The sequence below is a fragment of the Ornithodoros turicata genome, chromosome 3 (genome assembly GCF_037126465.1).
Source record: "Ornithodoros turicata isolate Travis chromosome 3, ASM3712646v1, whole genome shotgun sequence".
Classification (NCBI taxonomy): domain Eukaryota; kingdom Metazoa; phylum Arthropoda; class Arachnida; order Ixodida; family Argasidae; genus Ornithodoros; species Ornithodoros turicata.
This window is the reverse complement of record NC_088203.1, coordinates 47,509,650-47,532,394: the sequence shown is the minus strand read 5'-3', so window position 1 is coordinate 47,532,394 and position 22,745 is coordinate 47,509,650. Positions and strand designations below refer to the sequence as shown.

The 22,745-nt window shown below is 46.2% G+C and overlaps 1 protein-coding gene across 2 annotated transcripts in view; it reads right to left on the bottom strand.

The window, feature by feature from the left end:
- LOC135388458 (cytochrome P450 3A14-like) overlaps positions 1–22,745 on the bottom strand; it is a 104,342-nt gene that overhangs the window by 5,500 nt on the left and 76,097 nt on the right. For both annotated transcript variants that reach the window (XM_064618032.1, XM_064618033.1), the window contains 6 exons: positions 15,386–15,516; positions 8,894–8,960; positions 8,719–8,785; positions 6,818–6,926; positions 2,370–2,458; positions 1,390–1,530 (listed from right to left, as the gene is read on the bottom strand). In XM_064618032.1, the coding sequence (XP_064474102.1) occupies positions 1,390–1,530; positions 2,370–2,458; positions 6,818–6,926; positions 8,719–8,785; positions 8,894–8,960; positions 15,386–15,516 (604 nt within the window). The remainder of the gene's footprint in view (positions 1–1,389; positions 1,531–2,369; positions 2,459–6,817; positions 6,927–8,718; positions 8,786–8,893; positions 8,961–15,385; positions 15,517–22,745) is intronic.

The following is a 22,745-nucleotide window of genomic DNA, read 5'->3' as shown; positions in this document are numbered from 1 at the left end:
ACAAAGCCGGATCACCTCACAACGTTCCAACGTATAGCAACACCTTATTCCAGGCTCCGGAGGTGGGGGAGATTTTGCTCTCCTAGCAAATTACGTGACCCACTAAGGCAAGCTGCAGCTCGCGAAGGAACCGGTTGCGGGAGCATCGCGATGACCTCGCGGAGAAATACAGCACCGAAAACATAGTGCGCACGTGAAATGGAGCATTGTGGGCTTTTGGTACCGTTTGATCTGGCTACCTTGGGGTTGGCAAGTGTACAGATGTTTATAATTGACCTCACTTCCCTATATACAACAAAATGAGTGCATAAGCGTCCCGCATTTTGAATGGTTGATGGTGCGCGACATCAAAATGACTCGTGGCTATTGTCGCCGGGGGTTCATTAGCGGGATATGAGCGCGAAAGAGTGCAGTGAATATTCGGTCGGTTTAGAGCCATTATTTACCTTTTTGCGATAGCAGTTTTTTGGAAAACGTTCACAGAGTCTGCATTAGAAAAAAGTGCACCTTGTATACCTGTTTATTGCCTTTATTGCCCATTCAAAGATGCGTGGTTCCGGTTCCGAATCGTTCCCAACGCTGCGTTCTCGTGAAGCGGTTCGTGGACGGTTCTCTGCTACAACAACACAATTCCATGCTTAAATGCTTGATCATTGGTTGACAGCGCGTGACGTTCCATTCTTATAGTTTACGCCTTCTTGGTTTCGCAACCAATCACCAGACGCTTTCAGACATATGTCGGCACATTTCCCTTATAAGTCGGCCCCGGACGCACATTCCTCCAGGGCGTCAGTCATGACGTTGCCCACCTCTGTGAGGCCGACAACGGCGAGCCCTTTCACCCGAACCACCGCCACCAATGACAGCTTAGAGAGTAAGTAATCTGGTGCATTACTTTTGACGAGAATAAGGCCCCAGGAAACGAAACGGTGCGGATCCGAGTCCACCCTTTTATGTCTTCGTTATGATTTTGTAGCATTCCGGTAGAGACCCCCTGTCACTGTTGCAAGCGTCGAAACGTGACAAGTAAAGGTTTGTTGCCTGCTGTGTGAATGCAATGTTTCGTCCTTTTGCGTAATTGGGATACCTGCACAAAAACTGTATTCAGCTCAAAGACAACGAATATCCAGTAGCAAATAAAACAATGCCGAGATAAACCACGCATTTAGATGAATATTACCGTACACTCGCCATGGTAACACCAAGGGAGACAACGGGGAACACATAGGTAAACCAGCCCCTGCCGCTTGAAGGGTCTTTACTGACGACCGCTATGGTGTTTTAGATGAATTAAGATAACGTTGTCTTGTCCCTTGCCAGCATAATGATCACGTTAATTGCCGGCGCACAACCCTCTTGCACGTACGAGGTACGCGCTGTATTTTTTACCGTTCCGGGTCAAACTTCTCGGGATCCGGCCAGTGTTTTTCATCCATGTGAATCTGATATGTGGGGGCCATGATGCACGTGCCTGCCTTGATCTTCAGGCCCTTGTACTCGATATCTTCAAATGCTTTCCGTGTTGTAAACCTATGAAGTACAATACCTCGTAATGTCAATTAACATCTACCCATCTCCCTCTACCTTGTGCACTGTGTGTTTCACGAAATTTCCCCAGCTGCATAATACCGAAACGGCTCACACTATGGAAAAATAATTATGGCAACCGTTCCTGAGCGATCAGCCGAGGGATGACCAATCAGCGACATCCGTACCGGAGCGACCAAGCAATGTTTCAGAAAACACGTGACGACGCTTAGTGGACTTTTCGTGCAATCAACTGGTTGCTGTGTACATATTTCTTCCGCAGGGTAGTGAGGCATTGAGCTGTTTCAATTAGTTACCCGGCTCTGAATCCGTGTTCATCGGCCTGGTTCACATAACCGGTAGATCGAATATGAGGAACAGCCGCAAGAGACTCTTCCACAGTCTTCTCCTTGTCTACCCGACTGACGCACAACGCTCGCACGCAAGAAATTTGCATCTATCCCAACGATGACGCGTGCACCGCGAGCGTTATGTACCACTCAGGTACACGAGGAACATCGAAGCGTCTCTTACTTATATTGTGTCACCCCCTTGTGTGAACCAAACCAAGATTAATGAATTGCAAGGTGGATAGCTGAGCGAAATAGCGCATTGTCGTGATGTTCCCAGCAAAAAATAAGCACATCGAAACTAATTATTCGAAGGACCACTAATTGTTGAAGAGGTTTTCTTTTTTTTTTTTTTTTTTTAGACAAAGAAATCACTTCGGCAGTCAGCCCTTCCCAAATCTTTCAGCTTGTGGGTTTTCGTGAAGCACCCCGGATAATTATTGCACTGTCGTTCAACAAACGTTATAGTTTCAGTTCGAAAAGAATACTCACGCAACTACTGGAGGGTACATGCGGAACGTTTCATCGAAAACTTGCTTCATGTATTTGAGTCCCATGGTTCTGTTGAAATCCAGATTTCCCTATTGGTATCAAGCAATGTATTTCATTAACAACGTAAACACACTGCAGGAATCATGGGACACAAGATGGACTGTCCTTGCGAAATCTTTGAACAGGTGCCTCCACAATGAGCATTTTTTTTTTATATTGAGCTTCGTGGTATGCCTAGGTCGAGTCTCCACTAGCGCAAGGATACATACCATTGTCTCTGAAGAATGGGCTAACTGGCTTTCTAACAACTACTCCTTTATTTGGGAGGCAACGCTTATGTGGAAACAGTCAGAGCCCTATATAGGGAGAGTTTGGCCACTTTGTGATCTTTTGCTGCCCCGATTTGGGAACCACCCGTGGCGTCAGGTCCATCATCGCTGCGCCCACAAGACCGGAATGAAAGGCAAGCCGTAGCGGTGCGGGGAGATTACGTCCGCTCTAAAATGGCGGAATGGAATACGAGGGGAGATTTGAAGGCGGCAGCTCTGATCCAAAATGGCCGCACTTGCTTTAGCGCCGCCCGTCAGGTGACATCGAATGACTGAGTGCTTTGAGACAGCCTCCTCCTGATGTCCAAACTCTCTTAATGAGCGGCACTGGAAATAGTGTGTTGTTTGCTGGGAAGATCGGCGCCGCTTGTGCAATGTACACTGAGCAAGCAATACGAACAGGGACTAGGACTTCTCATTCATTGCATGGTTGTCAAACTGTTGTGCTTCTCTATACGGTGCGTGTTTGTGTGTGTTTCAGCAGGACACATTTTGATAAAAAGGCTATTAGGGAAACGTGAATTTCGTTTTCGCAGGTGGGTTTTCGGATGAGACGGATATTTGCATGCAATATTCATTAATTAATTACATAAAGTAATCATTTGCTTAATTAGGCTTTTTGAGGACATCTTGCTGTCATACAGCACATCTTTCCCCTTTTAAAGAAAAGAAACCATGTTAATAGCAACTATAACTGTTGCAAGTTGTAGTCGTGCCCAAACGTCCCGAATGCCCGTGCCGTGGATCCGTGGAAGTGAGGACCGTTGCCTGACACCACGGTTTCTGGGATACCATGCCTTGCGAAGATTGATTTGCAGTGGTCTATGAGTGTATTGGATGACAACGACTCCACCGCGCGGTTTCAGGGTACCTTAAACAATAATCCGTGACGACGAGCCACCAGCAGCTGTTGAAGTAAAATCCTTGACACGCCATCCACGACAATCCACTAAACGCACCTCACGTTTAGTGCGTTTACTGTGCGCTTCAGCACAAAATACACTGCAGGCCCGCCACAGCGGCGAATGACAACGCTCTGAATACTGATATGCTCAAAAAGGGAGTGTATGCAGAGCCCTCACTAGGCGAGTTAGCGCCGGGGGCACGGAAAACGTGAAGCACCCCCCTCCCCCTCCCATCTCAATTTCTGTTCATTCCCGCTCTATTCTGTACAAAAACGTGCCTGGGCCAGCCGTTTGGCGCCCACTCTGACGAAGGCGCACGGTGCGGCTGCCCCTCTCCCCCCATCGCTACGACTCTGCACAGTGTACGCCTTTCTTGTACTAACTACTCCTTATGCGAAGTCGTACATTAAATCAATGGGGAGGGAGCGGATATCATTCTAGACTCTGGCTGGGCTACATTGTGTTGTGCTTGAAAGTCATTTTGAAAAGTGTTGGCAGTAGGAGGCTGAGTTCCCACACTCTCTGCAGCGTTGACTAATAACCGCAATACATTAGAGACTATATTTATTGCAGCATATATTTGTGCATGGCAGAATGTCTGGAGGTATACCTGTTTCAACACAGGCAGGTTTAGGTGTATACCTAAAAATCTGGGTTCTAATAATATGAGAGATGGTTGTCTCCTTATTGAACAGCACGAACCGTGTGCCAGCCTCATGACGTGTCTATGGCATACGAAAGTGATTAACATGCACCATGGGTATCTGCAATGCTGAAGAAGAGTTTGAACCTTCTATAGCTTGTTGTTGCAAAGAAAAGCACCCTGGTTTTTAAGCAGTGTAGTGCCTGGCTGTGCCTTCACAATTTTACATAAAAACATACAGTTTCAGGAAGAAAGCATAACGAAGGTCAATGGCGAAAACGCCGAGACGTGACATAGGAAGGGGCATACACAATGTCCCAATGTTTTGTGTGTACGTTCGTTCTTGTCCTCCGTCTTGGGTTTCCCTGTCAAGGGTCCCGTTTAGAAGGGCGCGCTAGAAGCGTACCGACTCGGAGCGCCCCGAGATTGAAGCCTAAACGCTATAAAGCCTATTAGCCTCTATAAAATGAGTTCATGCAGGAGTCGCTCCAAGCACGAGTGGATGGAGGGAGGAGGATAGTGATGAAGGTCCGGTAGAAGGAACTGACGTTCACGCTTCACCATTTGCGGCCGCTAAATTCAAACCTCCGAAAAGGCTGTCTCTCGCATAGCAGCGTTTTGGCAGCTGATTTGCCCTTAAGTGCACTTTCACCGATATTGCTGACACGGCTTTCGTTCGGAGAGACAGTCCAAGTATCCAGGAAACAAAAATGCGCGACAGCCGAGTTCAGAAAACAGCTATCGGAATCCGTACTACGCGCCAAATGGGAAGCGCCAAAGCGCCACGTGATACTTCCCATGATGCAACGCGCGCAGAAATCCATAGAGCACCACCTACTGGGGATCACAGGGTTGACACAAACCTGCCATTGTTGTAACTATCCTCAAACGGGAGCGTTTGGCAAAACTGCCATCTTGTCCTGGTCGCACGTCATAGAAAACGTCATTTTGAAGTCATGTGACTTTGTTTACATGTTGTTTTGCCGCTTACGAACATATTTACGACGTCATACAGCCAAGCGATCAACGTATTTTGCCAGCGTAAACTATGCGGTGCTTCTTCCTTACTTTAAGTACATTGCATCGGCTCAGTGAGTCTTAACGCTCGGTCGTCATCACATCTTTGAAAGAACAGTACGAGGCCTTATGTGCAAAACTGCGCGTTTTACCGCGAGAATATTGGATAAAAATAATTACCGTGACCGAAAGACGTCCAAAACGTTGCGCAGAAAGTACAACAGCATTATTTAGAAATGGTTTGGCCGCTGATAACGGGCGCCGCCACCTTTAAGGTCACGTGTGATTTGAGATTTGCTGTGACGTGCGAACAGGAACTGTCCAGGATGCATTGCGTTCGCCGAGCACGCTTTCGTCTATTGAGCAATACATTGGATGCCACCCCTGTGCTGGGGATGCAATAGGAGCGCTCTGAGGTGTTTACATGGGTTCTCCAAGCGAACCGTACCGACTCGATGCACCCCTCTGAAACAGACCATGTGGGGCCGCATTTCGGCCGTACCATTCAAAGACATGGCCCACCGAGGGGTGGACCGCGTTATCAAGGGGCCCGTCTCCAAATATGAAGGACCAGCTCACTTTCGCCTCCCTTCACCACGAAGGATTAATACGCGGATCTGAAGGGAGCCCTGAGTCGGAGACACAACAACCGTCGGAGACACAATAACCGGTTTGTGAGAAAGTGAGAAAGGCCATGTTTAAGGATTTTGCTGCATATATGATACAACAACACCCCGCGATGTTGGCGGTGTTCTGGTGAGAGCTTCTCCTAATTGTTCCCCTTGTCCTGAACCGCAAGCAGCTCCATCTACGTGTGAATAACTGTCAATGGCGTGAACCGTGGATTGACGTGTGTTGGCCGCCATTCTAAAAATGGATTTGACCACTCTGATGATCTGACAAAGTTGCAGTTGTCCTGTCTCCCAAACTTGAATGGCCCATCTTCCGTGAATCCCCAGACGGTTCCCCGACGTGGAAGAAAGAATGATACACGTTGAATGCACCTCTAAAAAGGGAAAGCCATCTTCAGCCTCAGATTGTGTCCGTCGGTTATCCGCGAAGAGCTCATATTACACGTATCTCCGGTACTTTTAATGTGCAGTGCCTCCACATTCACGCGCTTGTCTTTCCATGAAAAAATAATGGACTCCTCGAGAAAGAGAAACTTGTAACCACATGTACGCGGACAGGTGCAAATGTATATCAGTTAGGACACATGACAACCACATCGCGCATTGGTACATGAGCTTTTAGCCTCTCCTGTGATGGCTAACCTTCCCTTACCCCTTATCAAACAAACAAACATGAGCTTCCTGTCTCTCTTTGTACAGCAGCACATATATACGGCAACTTGAGACAGTTTGAGAACACTTAAGTTTGGTTCCTGACACCGTACCTACTAAAGGTTTAGGCTATCTACTTTCTACCCTCTGTAAGCGCACGCAGTAGAGTACACAAATGGAATATCCACACCGAGATCCTGCGGGCTCTTTGTGCATTTCGACGGCAGTGCTTACAGCAGCTTACAGCGACCGCAGTGACAGCAAGACTTACCGATTCGTCGAGAGCATTAAGGACTTCAGCACGCAGCTTCTCCTGAACATCTGGGTGCTTTGCGATGTTGAAGGTCAAGTAGCTCAGTCCTGTGGATGTCGTTTCGAACCTGTGCAGATGCCTCACAATAAGTCGAGAGCTTTTCCCTAAGCAGCAAGCAACTCAACGATCAGCTTGGCATGATTTCAGGAAACGAAGTTGAAACATCTTATGCGGTGCGCAAACGAAGGAACTGCCATTCCTCGTCGTAAAGGGATGCCCACATCAATACAGCTTATTCCTTGAGGAGATAGCTTAAAGCATGCATTCTTTACAGTCCTAGAACGCCCTCATGTTCTTCACGTAGTACTATGCGCCAAGTCCTAGCACGTCATTGCAAGCCTTCTCACTGCAGCTCTAGTCTTCCACACCGGCATCTGCTACGCTCCATTCAACCCTTTGTGAAGTCTTTCAAGTCTCCAAGAAAGGTTACTTATTGTCGTCGGAAGTTACGTTTTTCCTGCATTCATCACGAAACCCTTACGCTGAACAGCTTTGACCGCCGACTGCAATTGAGCACCGCGTGCTTCCGTCGTCGTGTCCCGACTTAGCCTGTCATTCATATTCAATCTATTCAATCTCATTCCTGGCAAGCCGTGGAATATCTGAGTCATTGTTTTGTTCCAAACGACAGCCTTTTATGCGCTAACGTCCAAGGGGTGTCTCAAACGCAGGTCACGTACACTCTTCACGGTGGCATCTGACAGCACCTGGTGGCATCGCCAGGGTGTCTGATGAAGCTCTGACTTACCTGAAGCCTTCAAATCAGGCTTCCACGAGCCATGTCTCTGAGGGGAACGCCAATATCTATAATGTTCCATGATTAAGGGCTCTCATGAAACAGCTCAAGGGCTTTATATTCTAGCACGCCAGCTAGTGCAACTATTGCTTTTCCATCCGAGCTGCTTGTAGCTCTCCCTCAGACTGAGTGTTGCTGCGCTTCACGTCCTTCACTTGGGAAGCCAATGAATAGATTCATACACTTCATACACTTTCGACCTCACCGATGGTGACGCCTTTTCACATACACTTCCGACCTCAGTGATGGTGACGCCTTGTCACGTACTTGTTCACCGCGTAAAGTGTATGAGGAAGTCAGCGCTGTCAAGCTCTGAGAGGGTTAGGTCCTCGAGAAGAGCTTCGGTCCGTAGAGGACAAAAGAAAGTTCTACGTTCCCGACAATTTGGTGCATCTGGTCCTAGAAACCTGTCAAAGCAGTTTTACATCGAGAAGACATGGTGGGTTTTTGCGTACACATTACAGGATTGCAGAACGGTTCGAAAGGGAGAATTTGAGAACTGCAAAACGGAACTGCGTCGCTTAGTATCATACTCGCGGAGTTCACATTGGCAAATATCGACTGCAGATGGGCATGTTGAGACTTCCGTACCGTTCCATGTAGTCCACCTGGATTGCAGAGGCAAGGAACAGGCGAATGTGTTCTCAATTGGCAAGGAAAATTGACGAAAAACACTGTATGTGTCGAGGAACCCAACTACATACCAGGGAATACATAGCCCTTCAAAAGTCACATATATATATGTAATGCACCATAATGCATAATCCCATTTATGTCTCTGCGTTTGTTAGTGCTTTCTGAATGGATAATTTTTCCTTTTTATCTCTCAGAAAGAATTAACAGTGACATACTCGTCGGTCCGAGTGTTCATTTTGCTTCAGCTCACGAAAAATAATTCTCAAGGAGGACGACATGTCTAAGAAATTGTAAGCATGGTGCACGATTGCTCGCATCATTAGAGTCCGAACCCACAACATTGGGTCCGTGGCCTACGTCTAGCGATCAAAGCCAAGAAATATTATGTAGGTAAAAGCTACTTATGGTAAAAAATGTGTTATCTTACCCAGCGATGAAGAGTATCGTGCTGTTAAGGCATACATCATCGGAGGACAACTTCTTTTCTTTGTTTCCTATGCATAAAAAATACATAGATAAAATTGTAGCAGTCGTTGTTCACAAGTCAACCTACTACACATTTATGAATTTTTTTATATTTGATATTTACAAAATCAGACTACCTTTGTCCACATCCGGGTCTGTGATTTCAGCATCGATCAGTCCCTGCAGAAGATCGGCCTTCCAAAGCTGCGTCAAGATTCACTGATTTAGCATTCTAGTTTGATCTATTAATATGTAAAGTTCAATATGATACACGTGTGCACTTTAACAACTTTAACAGAACTGAAGGAATTACGTTGAGCAACAGCAAGAAACGCCCCCACCAAGTGTTAGACTCCAGCATTTCGTTGAATGACGACAAAGATTAAAATAGCCGAAGACTCCAGGAGACACAAACTGTCGCCGATATGATATTGTTACATGAGAACATGATTTTTAGAACGGATGGTAGATGCAACATAGTACACTGTGGGTACACTGCTTATGGAGCTTAATAGCAAAATGACATCACTTCCTTCATACGACTCGACAATGCAAAAATCTGTGACCCTCAAAGTTTCGAGTTATTCGTTCCCTGTAAAAACACTTTTGTCTACTGTATCCCGTTCAAACGTGGCTGACTCTACAATGGTCAACCTAAGCGATGTGTTAAAGATCCATTCCGATAACGTTTCAACAACGTTGATAAGGTCACTTCAGAAGTCACGACACATTTGCTGATGTTCGTGCGATGCTCCACGGTGACCGCAATGCCAAGTTGTAGCTATACATGAAGAAAGGTGATGCAAGTCCCCTTAGAAGCGGCCGAAACAACCCACACGTCGCATTGCGTTAGCCAGTCTTCTGTGAGTAACACCCTCCTTTGTCAGTCTCATGTCACCTATTTGTGCTTCTTCAGGAATAAATCCTTTGGTTGGTTTGAGTTGTCCGGAGTTGTCCGTCCATGTTGTCTTTTAGCGTGGGTTCTCGTACTGAAGAAATTATATCAGCAAGTTCAAGTAATCTACAGCTGCTCGCTTACTTTCGACTCCCTGGTTCAATGTAAAAAGATAAGTGTAAAAATAAATGAGTCGCGTACAGTAAAGAAAGCTGTAAGCATGCAGACAAGTAAACTGCAGAAACTGACCGAAAAGTGAATACGAACTCATCCAAACATTATGTTCATCGGAAAGCTTGTAACTTGTAATGTTCAAATCTGCAAAACATTCCGCTACAATTGCCGTATTTTTTAAGTACGGCATGTGCCAGTGACGAACTCTTAGTCTGGCAAATCTTGTGGCAAATCTATCGCAACATCTGTCGAGGACGCATGCAATACACGGGCTCCCACATGCCACTCCATCGAATTCGAAAATTGCCAATTATCAGTCCACGAGTGTCATCCTCAGGACGTTTTGGGGATACACCTCGAAGGACGAGGACACGATGTCACTGTGGGGACATCCTGAGGACCATGTATGTTCTTGGGGAAGGAATGTTTTTAATGCTATGTCTTGACACCAAGGACATGCAAATGTCGTGCACCTACGTCCAAGAAAGCGAGGAGTATGAGAACATATGCGGCACCGACGTGAAGAAATGAGTTTTCCAAAATCGTATTTGCTTTTATATTGGTGCATATACTTCTGTGACATGCTACTTTACAACTGTAAGAAATTCCACTATATCTCTTATAGGCAGTTCACGAGATGAGTATGATGTGCTCTTGATGAAGGCACCATTAAAAGATTCTTCCCGTTTGTGTTGTACGTGCTGTTAGGTTGCTTTTCAATTTGCAAAGTATTTCAACTTCCAGACTTGTAGACAAAAGTCGATACCAGCACATTATAATTTCTTCCTTGTTGCAAGTTGATTTCCTCATTGATTTTTTGTTTTCTTTTCAGATGGTTCAGATGGTTCTATTGTTATAACAATGAAAAATTGCTCTTCTGAGGCTGGAACATCCAGAGGGAGAAATGAAACACAAGAAATCCGCAAATGATTCAAATCCTGCTGCTGTGTGGAATTTTTCATGAGAGCCATATTTGTAACTATCCCTTTGAAGGGCACTACATTTAGAATGCGTTTTTTTTTTCTCAGAATACTTTGTCCTGTGTCTCATGATATATCCCTGAAATTCGCCAGACATTTTTTTCACGAATAGTTTGTTTACTTCTCTAAATATAGGGTGGTACACGTATGATACCAGCGCACATTTGGTGTCAAAACATTATCTCTTATGATAGTCTAGGAAACAGTTGCGTTCCTGCGACATGTACTGCCAGACATTGCACGTTTTACACTCCCAACGTGTGTGCCTCGGTCCGGCCTTCCTGCTGCAGTGGTAGCACATTCGTGATGTGGAATGAAGTGGAATGGCAAGTGCGCCACCTTGTCGTACCGAATGTCCACAGCGACCTTCTTCTTGAATGTGGGAACTTCACCACGCTTTCGCTTTTTGCGTCTGACGAGGGCCTGCACTCCAACCATGCTTGTCACAAGGTCAGTCCTAAATCCCTTCAGTCTCACATTCTCGTTCTGGGTAACCTTTTTGTACAGTATATGGGCATTGACCACGGCGACGTCCAGGAAATGAAATGCTATTCGGTGGCACCATTTGCGGCTTTTCCTGTCAATTTTGTACAGGCTCTTCATCATGTCTGCTTTGTCAACATATCCCATGTGCGAATTATATTCAAGAATGACCTGTGGACATGGGATGACTTCCACAGATCCATCCGCACCTTGTACAGTTGATCGTAGTCTTTGGAACCACGTTCAGGGAGACGGGAATTGTCACTGAGGTGGAACTTAAGGCGAGTTCCCACATACAGCGCTTAGCTTTATAGCGCTATAAAATAGCCCTCAAAATCTTGCGCTGTTTATCCACCTGCCGTTCTCACATACAACCGAGCACATAGCGCTATCCTGCTGGGGTCAGGGGATATCTCATTGCGACGTGATGTACCGGTGCAACCCCGATTGCTTACTGTCGGCGTCGGGTATCCGTAGCATGAAGGAGGATGACACTTTCGATGCTGTGATCGCGATACCAGACTATAGTAACCAAACACCCATGCATTGGCAAATGAAACTCGTGGCCATTTTCACGTCGTCGTCGTCGTCGTCGCCGCATTCCCGCCTTGCTGCTTCGACTGATCGGAAGCAAAACAAACCCCAGCTTCCGCGACGTCACGGCTGAAAGACGCTCACGATTGGTTAACGCAGACTCACCGCTCAATATAGCGCTAGAAAAGTTGACCGGGGCTCTACTTCGACAAGAGCGGTTTTGTAGCGCTTCGTAGCAATGCGAGGAGGAAAATATAGCGCAGTTTTCTAGTGTTATGTAGCAAAGCGCTATATGTGGGAACTGGCCTTTAGGCAGCAGATTGCTAAATCGCTTCACTGACATGATGCTCGATGCTCATGACCTCGCAACTTGATCAGTAATCGCGATAACTTGGGAGCCTCTTCACTCCCATCAGAATATTTACAGCCAAAAATGCTTTCGTTTCCTTCCTATTAGTCGGGGGAAATACTCGTCCGTTCTGGGTAGTGTACAGGTTAGTTTGAAACACCATGTCGTCAATCAAGTCCAGTGGGAAAAGCTGGAGGAACACATCAACCGGGCGTACATCTGTCTCCGACTCATTATCACAGAGCACACCGGTGAACTGACTGAACTGGTTCAAACTTGGTGTGTAGTCCTTTTTCAGCCACTTCATTGACCTCGTAGCTGTTGCCGTCGTTACTGGGCTCCTCCCCCTTCGTCGTCAGACTCAATTTGTTCGTCAGAGACCTGCGACGTATTCGCGCCGTTAGACGCCACGTGGGCGCTCCCATGTGGTGTGGAATCGTCATCACCGTCACTGTCCGTGACAACTGACTCCGGATCAGAGGGAATGTCTTCTGGAACGACGACTTTCTTGCCATAAAGCGAGGCTGCAGCAAACGGCACGTCTACAGTGAAAAGGTTACCTTTGAATCTCAGATGGGCAGTGGTTTCATTCAGAACCACCTAATATTGTTACAAATTTTTCGAACTGGAATGCTTCTAATCTCAACTAAACTGTACACGTCCCTACCAGGAAGCTTTGTTCTTCCAGAAGTTACACTCGGCGATTGCGCGAAAGTCTAAGAAAATCCGATCAACAAAGAACAAAGATGTTGACCAACACACGCTTCTTTGTCTTCACTTTGATTTGCCCGCGCGCGCCCTGGCGCGAAACGAACGCATTTGCACTAGCGTCCCCGGGATGGCGCTCCCTGAGCCTTCGGCTGACGTGGTTCCAATGCCATACCACTGCCCGCTTGAGGTACAGAAGGCGAAACGCGGGTGGTATCGCCCTTCAAAGGGCTATTATTATTACTTTGTGCTTGGGCCGCCAAATAACTATACTCGCTTCTTGTATAGCCCAGTGAGTAGAAGATCAGATAAACTTCAGACGAACAACTTAGACGAACCCATAGGAGTTCACACTTTTAAACGCTTCATAATATCAGGTGGAAGTCCAGGCAAACTAGACAGTGCTATAAAATGGCTGAATGGCAGGTCCTCCGCAGTTTCTTTCCTTGCAACCGTGATGTTTTAATGTCGAATATGTTGACACTTTTCTTGCGCTGTAAAACCATATAGCAACCAAACTAGCTTGACGCGCTTCTCAGAATGATAGCACTTTTTCCCCCGTTTTCGCACACGTTGTCTGATACTGTGACGGGGATACTTTTCGAAAGTAGCTTCAACAGCCCTTTGTATGAAATGCCTCTCCAGTTTACACAACAGACTTGTCAAGGCATTTAATTCATATAACAGCACTGGAGATGACACAATGATTAAAGTATGCCCACTTTTTTTTCATTTTTATCATTCTGAGTTGTCGGGGAGAGACTGGGGTTTTCAGCCTTTCCTATGGTTTTCAATACTTCACAGAGCTGTAAAACCTCAAAGTAAACAAGAGAAATATAAATGTTTTTGTGTTCCCGAGTTTAGGTTAGCAAGCATGAAAGATTTTACCAGTGTTTTTACTGTATTGTGAGCAAAATAAGGACTGTTCTGGAGGTCGGTGAGCATGAGCGATATGTGCTGCAGCACATATCGCTCATATCGCTCCTAAACTCCGCTTTTGTGGACGAGACGTCATGACGTCTCGTCCACAAAAGCGGAGTTTAGGAAAAGTTGGGGCCAAGGATTGACTCCTGATGCCAGCATAAACTATGCAGCACACATCACCACAGGCTATGCCTACCTTGGGCTGTGGCTTATGCCAATGTTTCTTTTTATGTATTACACACTACCTCTTTATGTAGGGGGCAGATGCAGGACTGCGTCAAAGCCCGTACTTCTAGCGCAGTTATTCAGTTTTTTGTACCTGTTATTCTGTTGTATATTGCGAAAGATCATTGAGGTACCCAGATTCAATCGACAGTTTTACAGTTGCGCACAAAAACTTCTGCATGGTGTTTACATCATCTCACTAGAGGCATCTCCAAATGATCTTGATCGTGGTCTTTGTTTGTGTCGGACGAACAGTCCCGCACAAAAGTTTTTACAGCTCCCAGTTTTTCAGTTAAGCATCAGCTTTGTTTTGTACAAAATCTTAATCATATGGTTCAAGTCGCCCAATCCCTGGAACTGTAACCCAAGTTGCTCTTTTTTGCCGTTTGTTGTCAGCACCGTCCTGGTTCGGACAATCTTCAAAATACTTGCACGTCAAAAATACACCGAATTGAGAAGTGACGCTCTCTCTGTGTTATGAGATCCCGAATATAGTAAAGTTGGTGTTATGAAGTCCCGAATATAATAAAGCTGGTAATATGATTAGGTCTCCATCAGACGACCGTGACAGTAAAATATTTTCTATCCAAGATGGCACACCGGAGTTCGTCAGCCATAGCTGGTACTGCATTTTCTTAGGTGAACGTTGTGAATTATTGTGAGCTGTAGAACGGGTTACAGTGGTGAAGCTAAGTCGGTGGCTATTCTTTCGGCATGACAGACGTGGAATTCAGACTTTAAGTTAAGTGGACGTGCTCTCTGCAAACTGAGCAGGGGGACATCGGGCAGCGCAGTTCCAGAAGCAGTGGGGTTGGTCCTCTCTAAGGCAGCTATGGATGACGCCGAGCGTTTTCGGCGCCGCCGCCGTAGAAAGAGACGGAATAGATTTTTCTGGAACCAACTAGAAGCCGCGCGCGCCCACGACCGCGTCCCAGAGCACGGCCCAGGGTCTCGTCCCCCGGCTACCTTAACGATGGAGCCGCGCGCGGACATAAGCTTCGAGCGAATTCATGGTCGGCATGCCTACGCCGTTGTGGCCTGGCTTGTACTACCACTTGAGCGAGCGCCGCCAACCCTACTCGTAAGTCTCACAACGGCCTCAATATCTGCGCCTTTTTTTTAGTATCGAGTATCGCTAAAATGCACCGATACACTCAAAATGTAATTTCGATTCCCGTACTCCGATACTCTCATTTTTGGCATGCGATACCTAATACCGATAAACAAAATGTATCGAAAGACTGTATCGAAGATGCACGTATCTTCGATACTGCCCATGACTGGCTACACAATAAATGGTTAGATAAGAAGTCACGTGATTCTGTATGCAAACGTATTAGGTGGCTGATGCACTCACAGATGGGTTCTTCTTTCGCAGCTCGACGACTTTCGAGGTCTGCTTGCTGAAGTTGACAAAGGTGTACTCTCCCCACTTTGAATGGAGCCACAGAAGGGGCGACCTCAGAGCACCCAGCGACGTAGTGCAGTCTGTTCAGAGCAAAGATGATAAGATATGTGCAACACAACAACCTATTTCTAAGTAAAATTTTACTTATTGAGCTAAAGAACTAAGGCTATCCGCAGCTACGTAGCCAGTACCAGTATTAAAGGGACCATGAAAGCATATTTAAAAGGCCTATGGTCAATTTCAATTAGTTCCTCTTTACTAAAGCACTCACTTTGTGAAATATCGAGTTGACAATGGTTCAAATAGCGAAAATATTCTATATTAACCACGGGCGTGAAAGGAAGCTGCTACAACCCGCCTCCGAAGCGAACTGGCCGTAACATCATACACAGCGCATGTTGCCGATTCGCGGACGGGCTTTTGCGAGCAAATTGCAAAATTTGCAAGCAAGCTTGCATACTTCGCCATTAAATATGTTTTAATTTGATCTGGAGACAAGATTGCACTAACTGTTGACACAGAATCCTACGACAAATGTAATATAGCCGTTGACTGTCATATTGTTACCGGAACACGTTTTCCTCTCAGAACTCTTCCTCAGAAAATGTCTCTGTCGGTGACGTTTTACGAGCTGCTGCGTACCGAGCGATTCCTAGACGCTGTGTGTGTCGCATAAGATCTTCCTCCATCGCTAACAATTTGCCTTTCGCCATATTTCAACTGATTTCGACGGCAAATATACGGCGTCGTTGTCATGCACCCTCGTGATCCCGCGGGGTATGTCCCGCTCGTCGTTCACAGTTGGCTGAGAGGATTGGATGGCGATGAAGGAGCCCGCTTCGAAGGCATCCATCGGACGTGACGTTGCCCACCTTGCGAGGCCGACTACGGCAAGCAGTTACACCACCACCACCACCATCCATCCGTCGGTCACGCCCCGCTATTTTTGCCTGGTAACTGAACCCCGTGGGACTGAATACGGTTAAATGTCGATGTCTGTAGGATGCTGAGGAATCATGAGAACGGTCTCTTGCAGATTACTCGAAATTCGCGAAAAATCATTTCATTGTTCCTTTAACAGCGTACACTGGAAGGGCCTCAAGGTGTTAACGGTCTTGAATTCGCAGCTTGTTCCAACCAAGTGCCCTCCTCCAATATTCTGCTAGAGTGTGCACCATTCGCTCCCATAATCTTGCATATTATTCTTTTCGCGTTGCGCAATTAACTCTCATATGATTCGAACTTCCCTTGTACACTCCAACACAGCTTGGAACTGACCGTTTCCCAAATTCCTCGTTGTGTCGGACCCCCAAGACCACTGAGAATCCATTCGAGGACCTCCACTAAGTACAGCTCATGTTGGCATAAATAAAGAAAAAAAGAAAGAAAGAAAGAAAAAGAAAAAGAGGAAACAAATAAACAGGACGTAGCCCTGCAGGAAATGAGAAGGTAGTATATTTCTGCCTTCTTTAGTATTATAACAGGGTGTTTTTTTTTTAATGGAGACAGATTTTTCATAAAAAAAAAACTATACGGGCTATAGCCATGCTGTTCTATCATCTCTGCGCCGGCGGACCTTCTTCGCCATATGTTGCTCAACCGTCAAATGACTTATTACCTAAAAACCATTAAATAACTTTTTAATTACAAAAGCTAAAAATCATAAAATTCCTTCATTGACTTTTTAAGTATAAAAGCTACGAAGTTGTCCCAATGAGAACATCTGTTCCTTTCGGTGACCTGATATCGTAGCCATGTTCAGAACAAAAATCCGTTCGGTAGATCGTCCGCAAAAAAATCGTGAAGGAACACCATTTTTTCTTTATTTTGTTCATTGCGCATCTTCGGAGACGCATCTTTCCTTCACCCCCAACGTGAGATGGTGATGGAGCCTCATGCGTCGAAGATGCCTCCACAGTGCCGCCTCTTGCATCGAAGATTAGCTTTAACTTGCGGAAACAAAACAAAAACACGTGTATCGGGTAACGCTATTGAAACTGCCCTTCTCTTGGGTTGCATTTTATGTTCGCTTTTAATCTTTTTCGAGGGCTCAAGAGGGGACAGCGTGCTGTTTCACCCTCTCACATTGGGGGTGAAGGAAAGACGGGTCTCTAAAGATGCGCAGTGAACAAAATAAAGAACAAAATGGCGTTCATTCAGGAATTTTTGCGGACGATCTACAGAACAGAGTTTTGTTTTGAAGACAGCTACGATATCAGGTCACCGAAAGCAACAGATGTTCTCATTGTGACAACTTCGTAGCTTTTGTAATTAAAAAGTTATTTAACGGTTTTTAGGTAATAAGTCATTTGACGGTTGAGCAGCATATGACCAAGAACATCCCCCGGCACATAGATGATGGAAGTGAAAGCAGCATGGCTATAGCCCTTACAGTTTTTAATGAAAAATGTCTCGATTAAAAAAACACCCTGTATATCGTAATATATCAATATTGTCCCCCTCAGAGGTGACTGTGGAAATGTGCACGAGGCTTTCGAGCTATCTGCAAATTGGTGGATGAAATTGGCAGTTAGGCGCCTGTAACTGCATTCTGGACGAAGAACTGACCAAATGCGACTTCTCAGGGCGCCGCAGCGGAACAGCTATGGTAAGCAGGCCATATATGAACAAGGTAATTAGATGACGACATCTTCAATATCTAATTGATGTCAAGAGTTACTGCGAGCTAAAATAGACGAAATTGGTAATTTGGCGTCTGTGAGAGCCACTTTGTCGACAATATGGTCAAATGTCTGAAGGACAGTTTGGGCTGGTTGGTTTAAATTCATTTTCGAGCGAGAAGTGAACAAAGCAGAACCCTCCAAAACGGGTGACAGCCCTTGAATCAGGGTGATGCATCATGCGCTCTTCGCCCTTGTGGATTTTCAACTAACTCGAGGGTAGACATCACATCAAAACCCATAATTATGATATTATACCTTATACATGAATGTGAGCTGATACGAAAACCATATCAGAAATGTCCTAAGGTGACTTTGCAATATGTATATGAGAAATTAAAATCACCGAGCTTGAGCCCCATACCCGTTTCCCCTGTTGCATCCTGAGAGGTTGCGCTTGATGAAATCTCTTCCGACGCGATGTCTGAAGGGTCAAGTTGACGATATCATCAAATTTGAAGTTCAATATAATTTGATAAAAACGATAAACAACGTACAAAAATGTCCTGAGCTGATTTCGTGCTGTGTATACGTGGCATTAAAATAACAGAGTTTAAGAACCTGAACTTTTTTCTCCTGCTGTACCCTGAGAGGTCGCGTTTGACAGAATCGCCTTCAACACGCGCCTGTAAAGGGTAAAACAGACCATTTCATGAAATTCGGTGCTTAATATCATTTGATATGAAAACGCTACCTATAATGTCCTAAGCTGATTTTCTAATATGAATGTGTGAAATAAAGATCATGGAGTTTGCGCCCCATACCCGTTTGCCCTGTTGCACCATGAGAGGTTATGTTTCACAAAATCTCTTATGCTACGCGCGCTCTGAAGGGTCAAATATACGATTTCATCAAATTTGACGTTTAATATCATTTGATACGAAATCAATATAAAAATGTCCTCATCTGATTCCGTGATGTGTATATGCGACATTAAGATAACAGAGTTTTAGAACCCGACCTTTTTTCCTTGTTGCACCCTGACGGGTCGCATTTGACGAAATCGCCTTTTTTTTCGTAGATAAGGGGTTTAATCTTGATTTGGTTATGAGTGTTTCTTCTCCTTAGACCGCTACCACACCTTCTTTGCGAGGTAACCGGTAGATTATCATGGTATTATCAAGGTATAAATCGGTAGATGTCGACTCCATCGCTATAGGTGCCGAAACCCTGAGACGCGTCAGTTGTGATCAGATGGAAGGACAAAATCATCACTTCGGGACATACATGGATCGTCTCAAAGCCGAACGTGGGACACCACGGGCTTTGACTCTGACAATTCTTAACGAAGCTTCAGTCAACCTCAAAGATGGAACTGCCTCAGTCGAAGTGCTGAATGCATTGCGCCAACGTCGTCTTACTATACAAGCAATGCGTATAGCTGGTCACACCGAACATCGTAATCTACCCGCAGGAGACTAACGAGGACTACGAAAGTTAGTGAGCCAGTGTTTTTGGGTATGACGACAGAGCAATGGAGGCAGTCGCTAACTTGAGCAGAAAACCGGCACATCTACAGGCAGCTGCGGCGTCGTCAACAGGATTCTCGAACGAACCGAGTTCACCGCAAGCGTTGTCGCAGAAACATCATATTGGGATAATGCTTCTCAAATTCATGCTTCGAACGGTCAGAGGCCAGTTAGTGAATGGCGAAAGAATTCAACGCAATCATGCATAAGAACAAGACGCCTCAGCGGCGTCCACGTCAACGACAGCTTCCGACGAGCCGCAGGCAGCACTGAAGTTCCTTCACGTGGGGTTGAGAGTCGAGAGAAAAGCGAAGTCGCAAAACGTAACCTCAAGAAACAGGTTCGGCCTGTTAGCAAGCCAACTACATTGGGCCGACTAAATCCATCCGCTGCAGTTCTACACAACGCATCTACAAACTCATCACGTTGCTTCTTCTGCAGCAACTTTGTGCACAGTACCGAAGTATGAGTTGTATCAGCGCCTTGAGCGACAAGAAGCTCGTTAAGGATAAAATGTTTTCGCTGTATCAAAAAGGGGCACTCTGCCAGTGACTGCCGAGGGAGGATGAGATGCGGGAATTGCGGTAGTCGACACGTAACATCCATGTGTGATTCTTTCGTGGAAGCCCGTTAAGAACATGGCATGACTGATGCTAAAGATGACACAAGTGTCCTGTACCCGGAGGAGCCCACAGGGGTGGCACAGTGGTCCTGCAGATGTTTAGATGCTGGGCCGTCGGAAGAGGAGAGTGCATCAACGTTAGAGGAGACGTGGATGGCAGCAGTCAAGAAAACTTCATAAGGAAACAATTGGCTGATCACATATAAGTAAAGGTGATCGGCACTGCTACGCTCACGCTCAACGTCTTCGTAGGCTCTTCTGCAACTTCAGAACGAAAACGCTGTAACGTCGTGGAACTGAGTCTACGTAGTCAGTTCTCGCCTTCGGAGCATCTGCTTAAAGCAGTCATCATGGCAGTTATATGCAAGGATATTATCGCCACATCTTTGAATATTCATCTGGTAAGCATAATTCAGGCAAGGTCCGGCTTCGTAGCCGACGACATCATGTTTCGGGACGTAACGAATTTACTTCTGGGTGCGAACCAGCTATGGAAATTCGCCGCCGGCAGAATCGAGCGGTGCTACAACAACGAGAACTTCGTAAGATTTGAGACCGCGCTGTGGTGGACTTTTCAAGGCTCCACAAACTCACAAGATGCGGATTGTGTTACATCGAGCCTAAGAATCGATACCACCTGTGATTGCGGAAACGTCAAATCGCTACGCAAAATGTGGCAACTTGACGCTATCGGCATAAAAGATGAAACCACCGTTCAGGACGACGGCAGAGTGCTCTGACAGTTCTTCAGTACGGTATGGAAAGAAAACTGCAGGTATGTTGTTCCGCTCCGATGGAAAACACCCTCGTCCGACTCAACTGACGCCCATGACATTGCTGAACGTCGTCTGAGGAGCTTTGTAACAAGACTGCATAGAGAAAAGAAGCTTCATCTATTTAGCGATGCGAGTCCACTAGCGTACGGGACACGTGCGTACCTCAGATGCGAAGACGGCGACAGCAACGTACAATGTACGTTGATTCTCTCCAAGGCTTTCCTAGCTCCTGTTAAGAAATTATCGCTTCCCAGGCTGGATCTCATGCGAACCTTGATTGTTCTACCTCATTGCCGGTGGTGATGTGTGGAATGAAATACTGAGCCCCTTCACAATGAGGATCGAAATATCATGCTTAAGCGAGCCAATATGTTGCCCGAAATATTTGAGAGAAGTGTGCGCAAATTCGCACTTATCAGCGGTTGCAGTTAAACTTACAGCCTCCAATTCCCCAAACACAGCGCGGACATACTCTAAATAAAACAACCAGGTCAAGGAAAAATATCACAATCTCGTAGCATGCTCACGATGTCTGCGTAACAATGAATTGACCATACGCTCAAAAGTAGCAGTTGCATTCTTGAGGCCAAAGGGCATGATCGGGCATGCCCTTTCGTCAACCAAAAGTAACAAAATCAAAGTAACAAAAGTAGAAAGTTTATGGCATTGCTGCGCAAGCGGTACCTGCCAGTAAGGGCGACGGACATCTGACAGAGTAATAAACATGGCTCGCCCAACACACTAGAGGCAGGGCTACAACTAATATGTTTGTTGTGCGGTACAGCAGCGCAGCTGTCAATCGATTCCTGAGCGCGCGCGGCTTTCAGTAGTTCCCATTCTCTATAGGATAACAGACACTCCGTCTGCGCAAACATCCGTGACCGCGCATAACGTCTCAACTCCGTAACTCCGATACCCAAACGGCCTATACTCTCATGGCGCGGCGCCTAGCGCACCTGCACGAGCGCCGAATAGTTACGACGGGGAGTTGTACGAAGAGGTGGACGACTGGATTGACCAACACGAGAGTATTTCAAGCTTCAGTGGTTGGAATCATGAGCAGAGGCTCGTCAGTGTTTTTCTTCTCTCAGGAAAGCACGGCGAAGATTTGGTTTGACATCCGGGAATCGATGCTTATGACTTGGGATGCATTCAAGAACAAAATCCGCTAGGCATTCGCCTTCGAAATGCACACCGAGGAAGGCGAGCAACTGCTGCAGCGCCGCATACAGCTCCCAAACGAAAGCGTAACGAGCCTCGTCAAGGACGTGCTGAGAGTTCTTCGCGGGCTGATCCGACGGTCCCCGATGAGAAGAAGGGTGAGCAGCTGATGCGGGGTGTGAAAGAAGAAATTTTCCGCGCCCTATTCCGCAACCCACTAACGACGACCGACGCCTTCCTAGAGGAGGCCGCTCCTGAAGATTCAGAAGGCTTTATTTTCTCGGGGATGACCGACGTCTTGACTATCAGTCCTATCACGTTCCCGCAAGCGCCGACGTCAACTCTCTCAGACGAAAAGTGGTTCGAGAAGTGATTCAAGAAGAGGTACGGGCTGTTCTCCGCCTTGCAGTCACCACAAATCCTTTGACATCGCTTGGGACTACAATCAAGGAGTAGGTGCAACAAGTTATGCAGGCATCAACGTACATAGCCTCAGAGCTGGGAGAGATGAAGCCAACGTACGCCGCTACGCTAAGGAAGACCCCGCCGGTTTATATTGCGGCGTACGAGAGGTTACCCGAAACCCATTAATTCCAAACG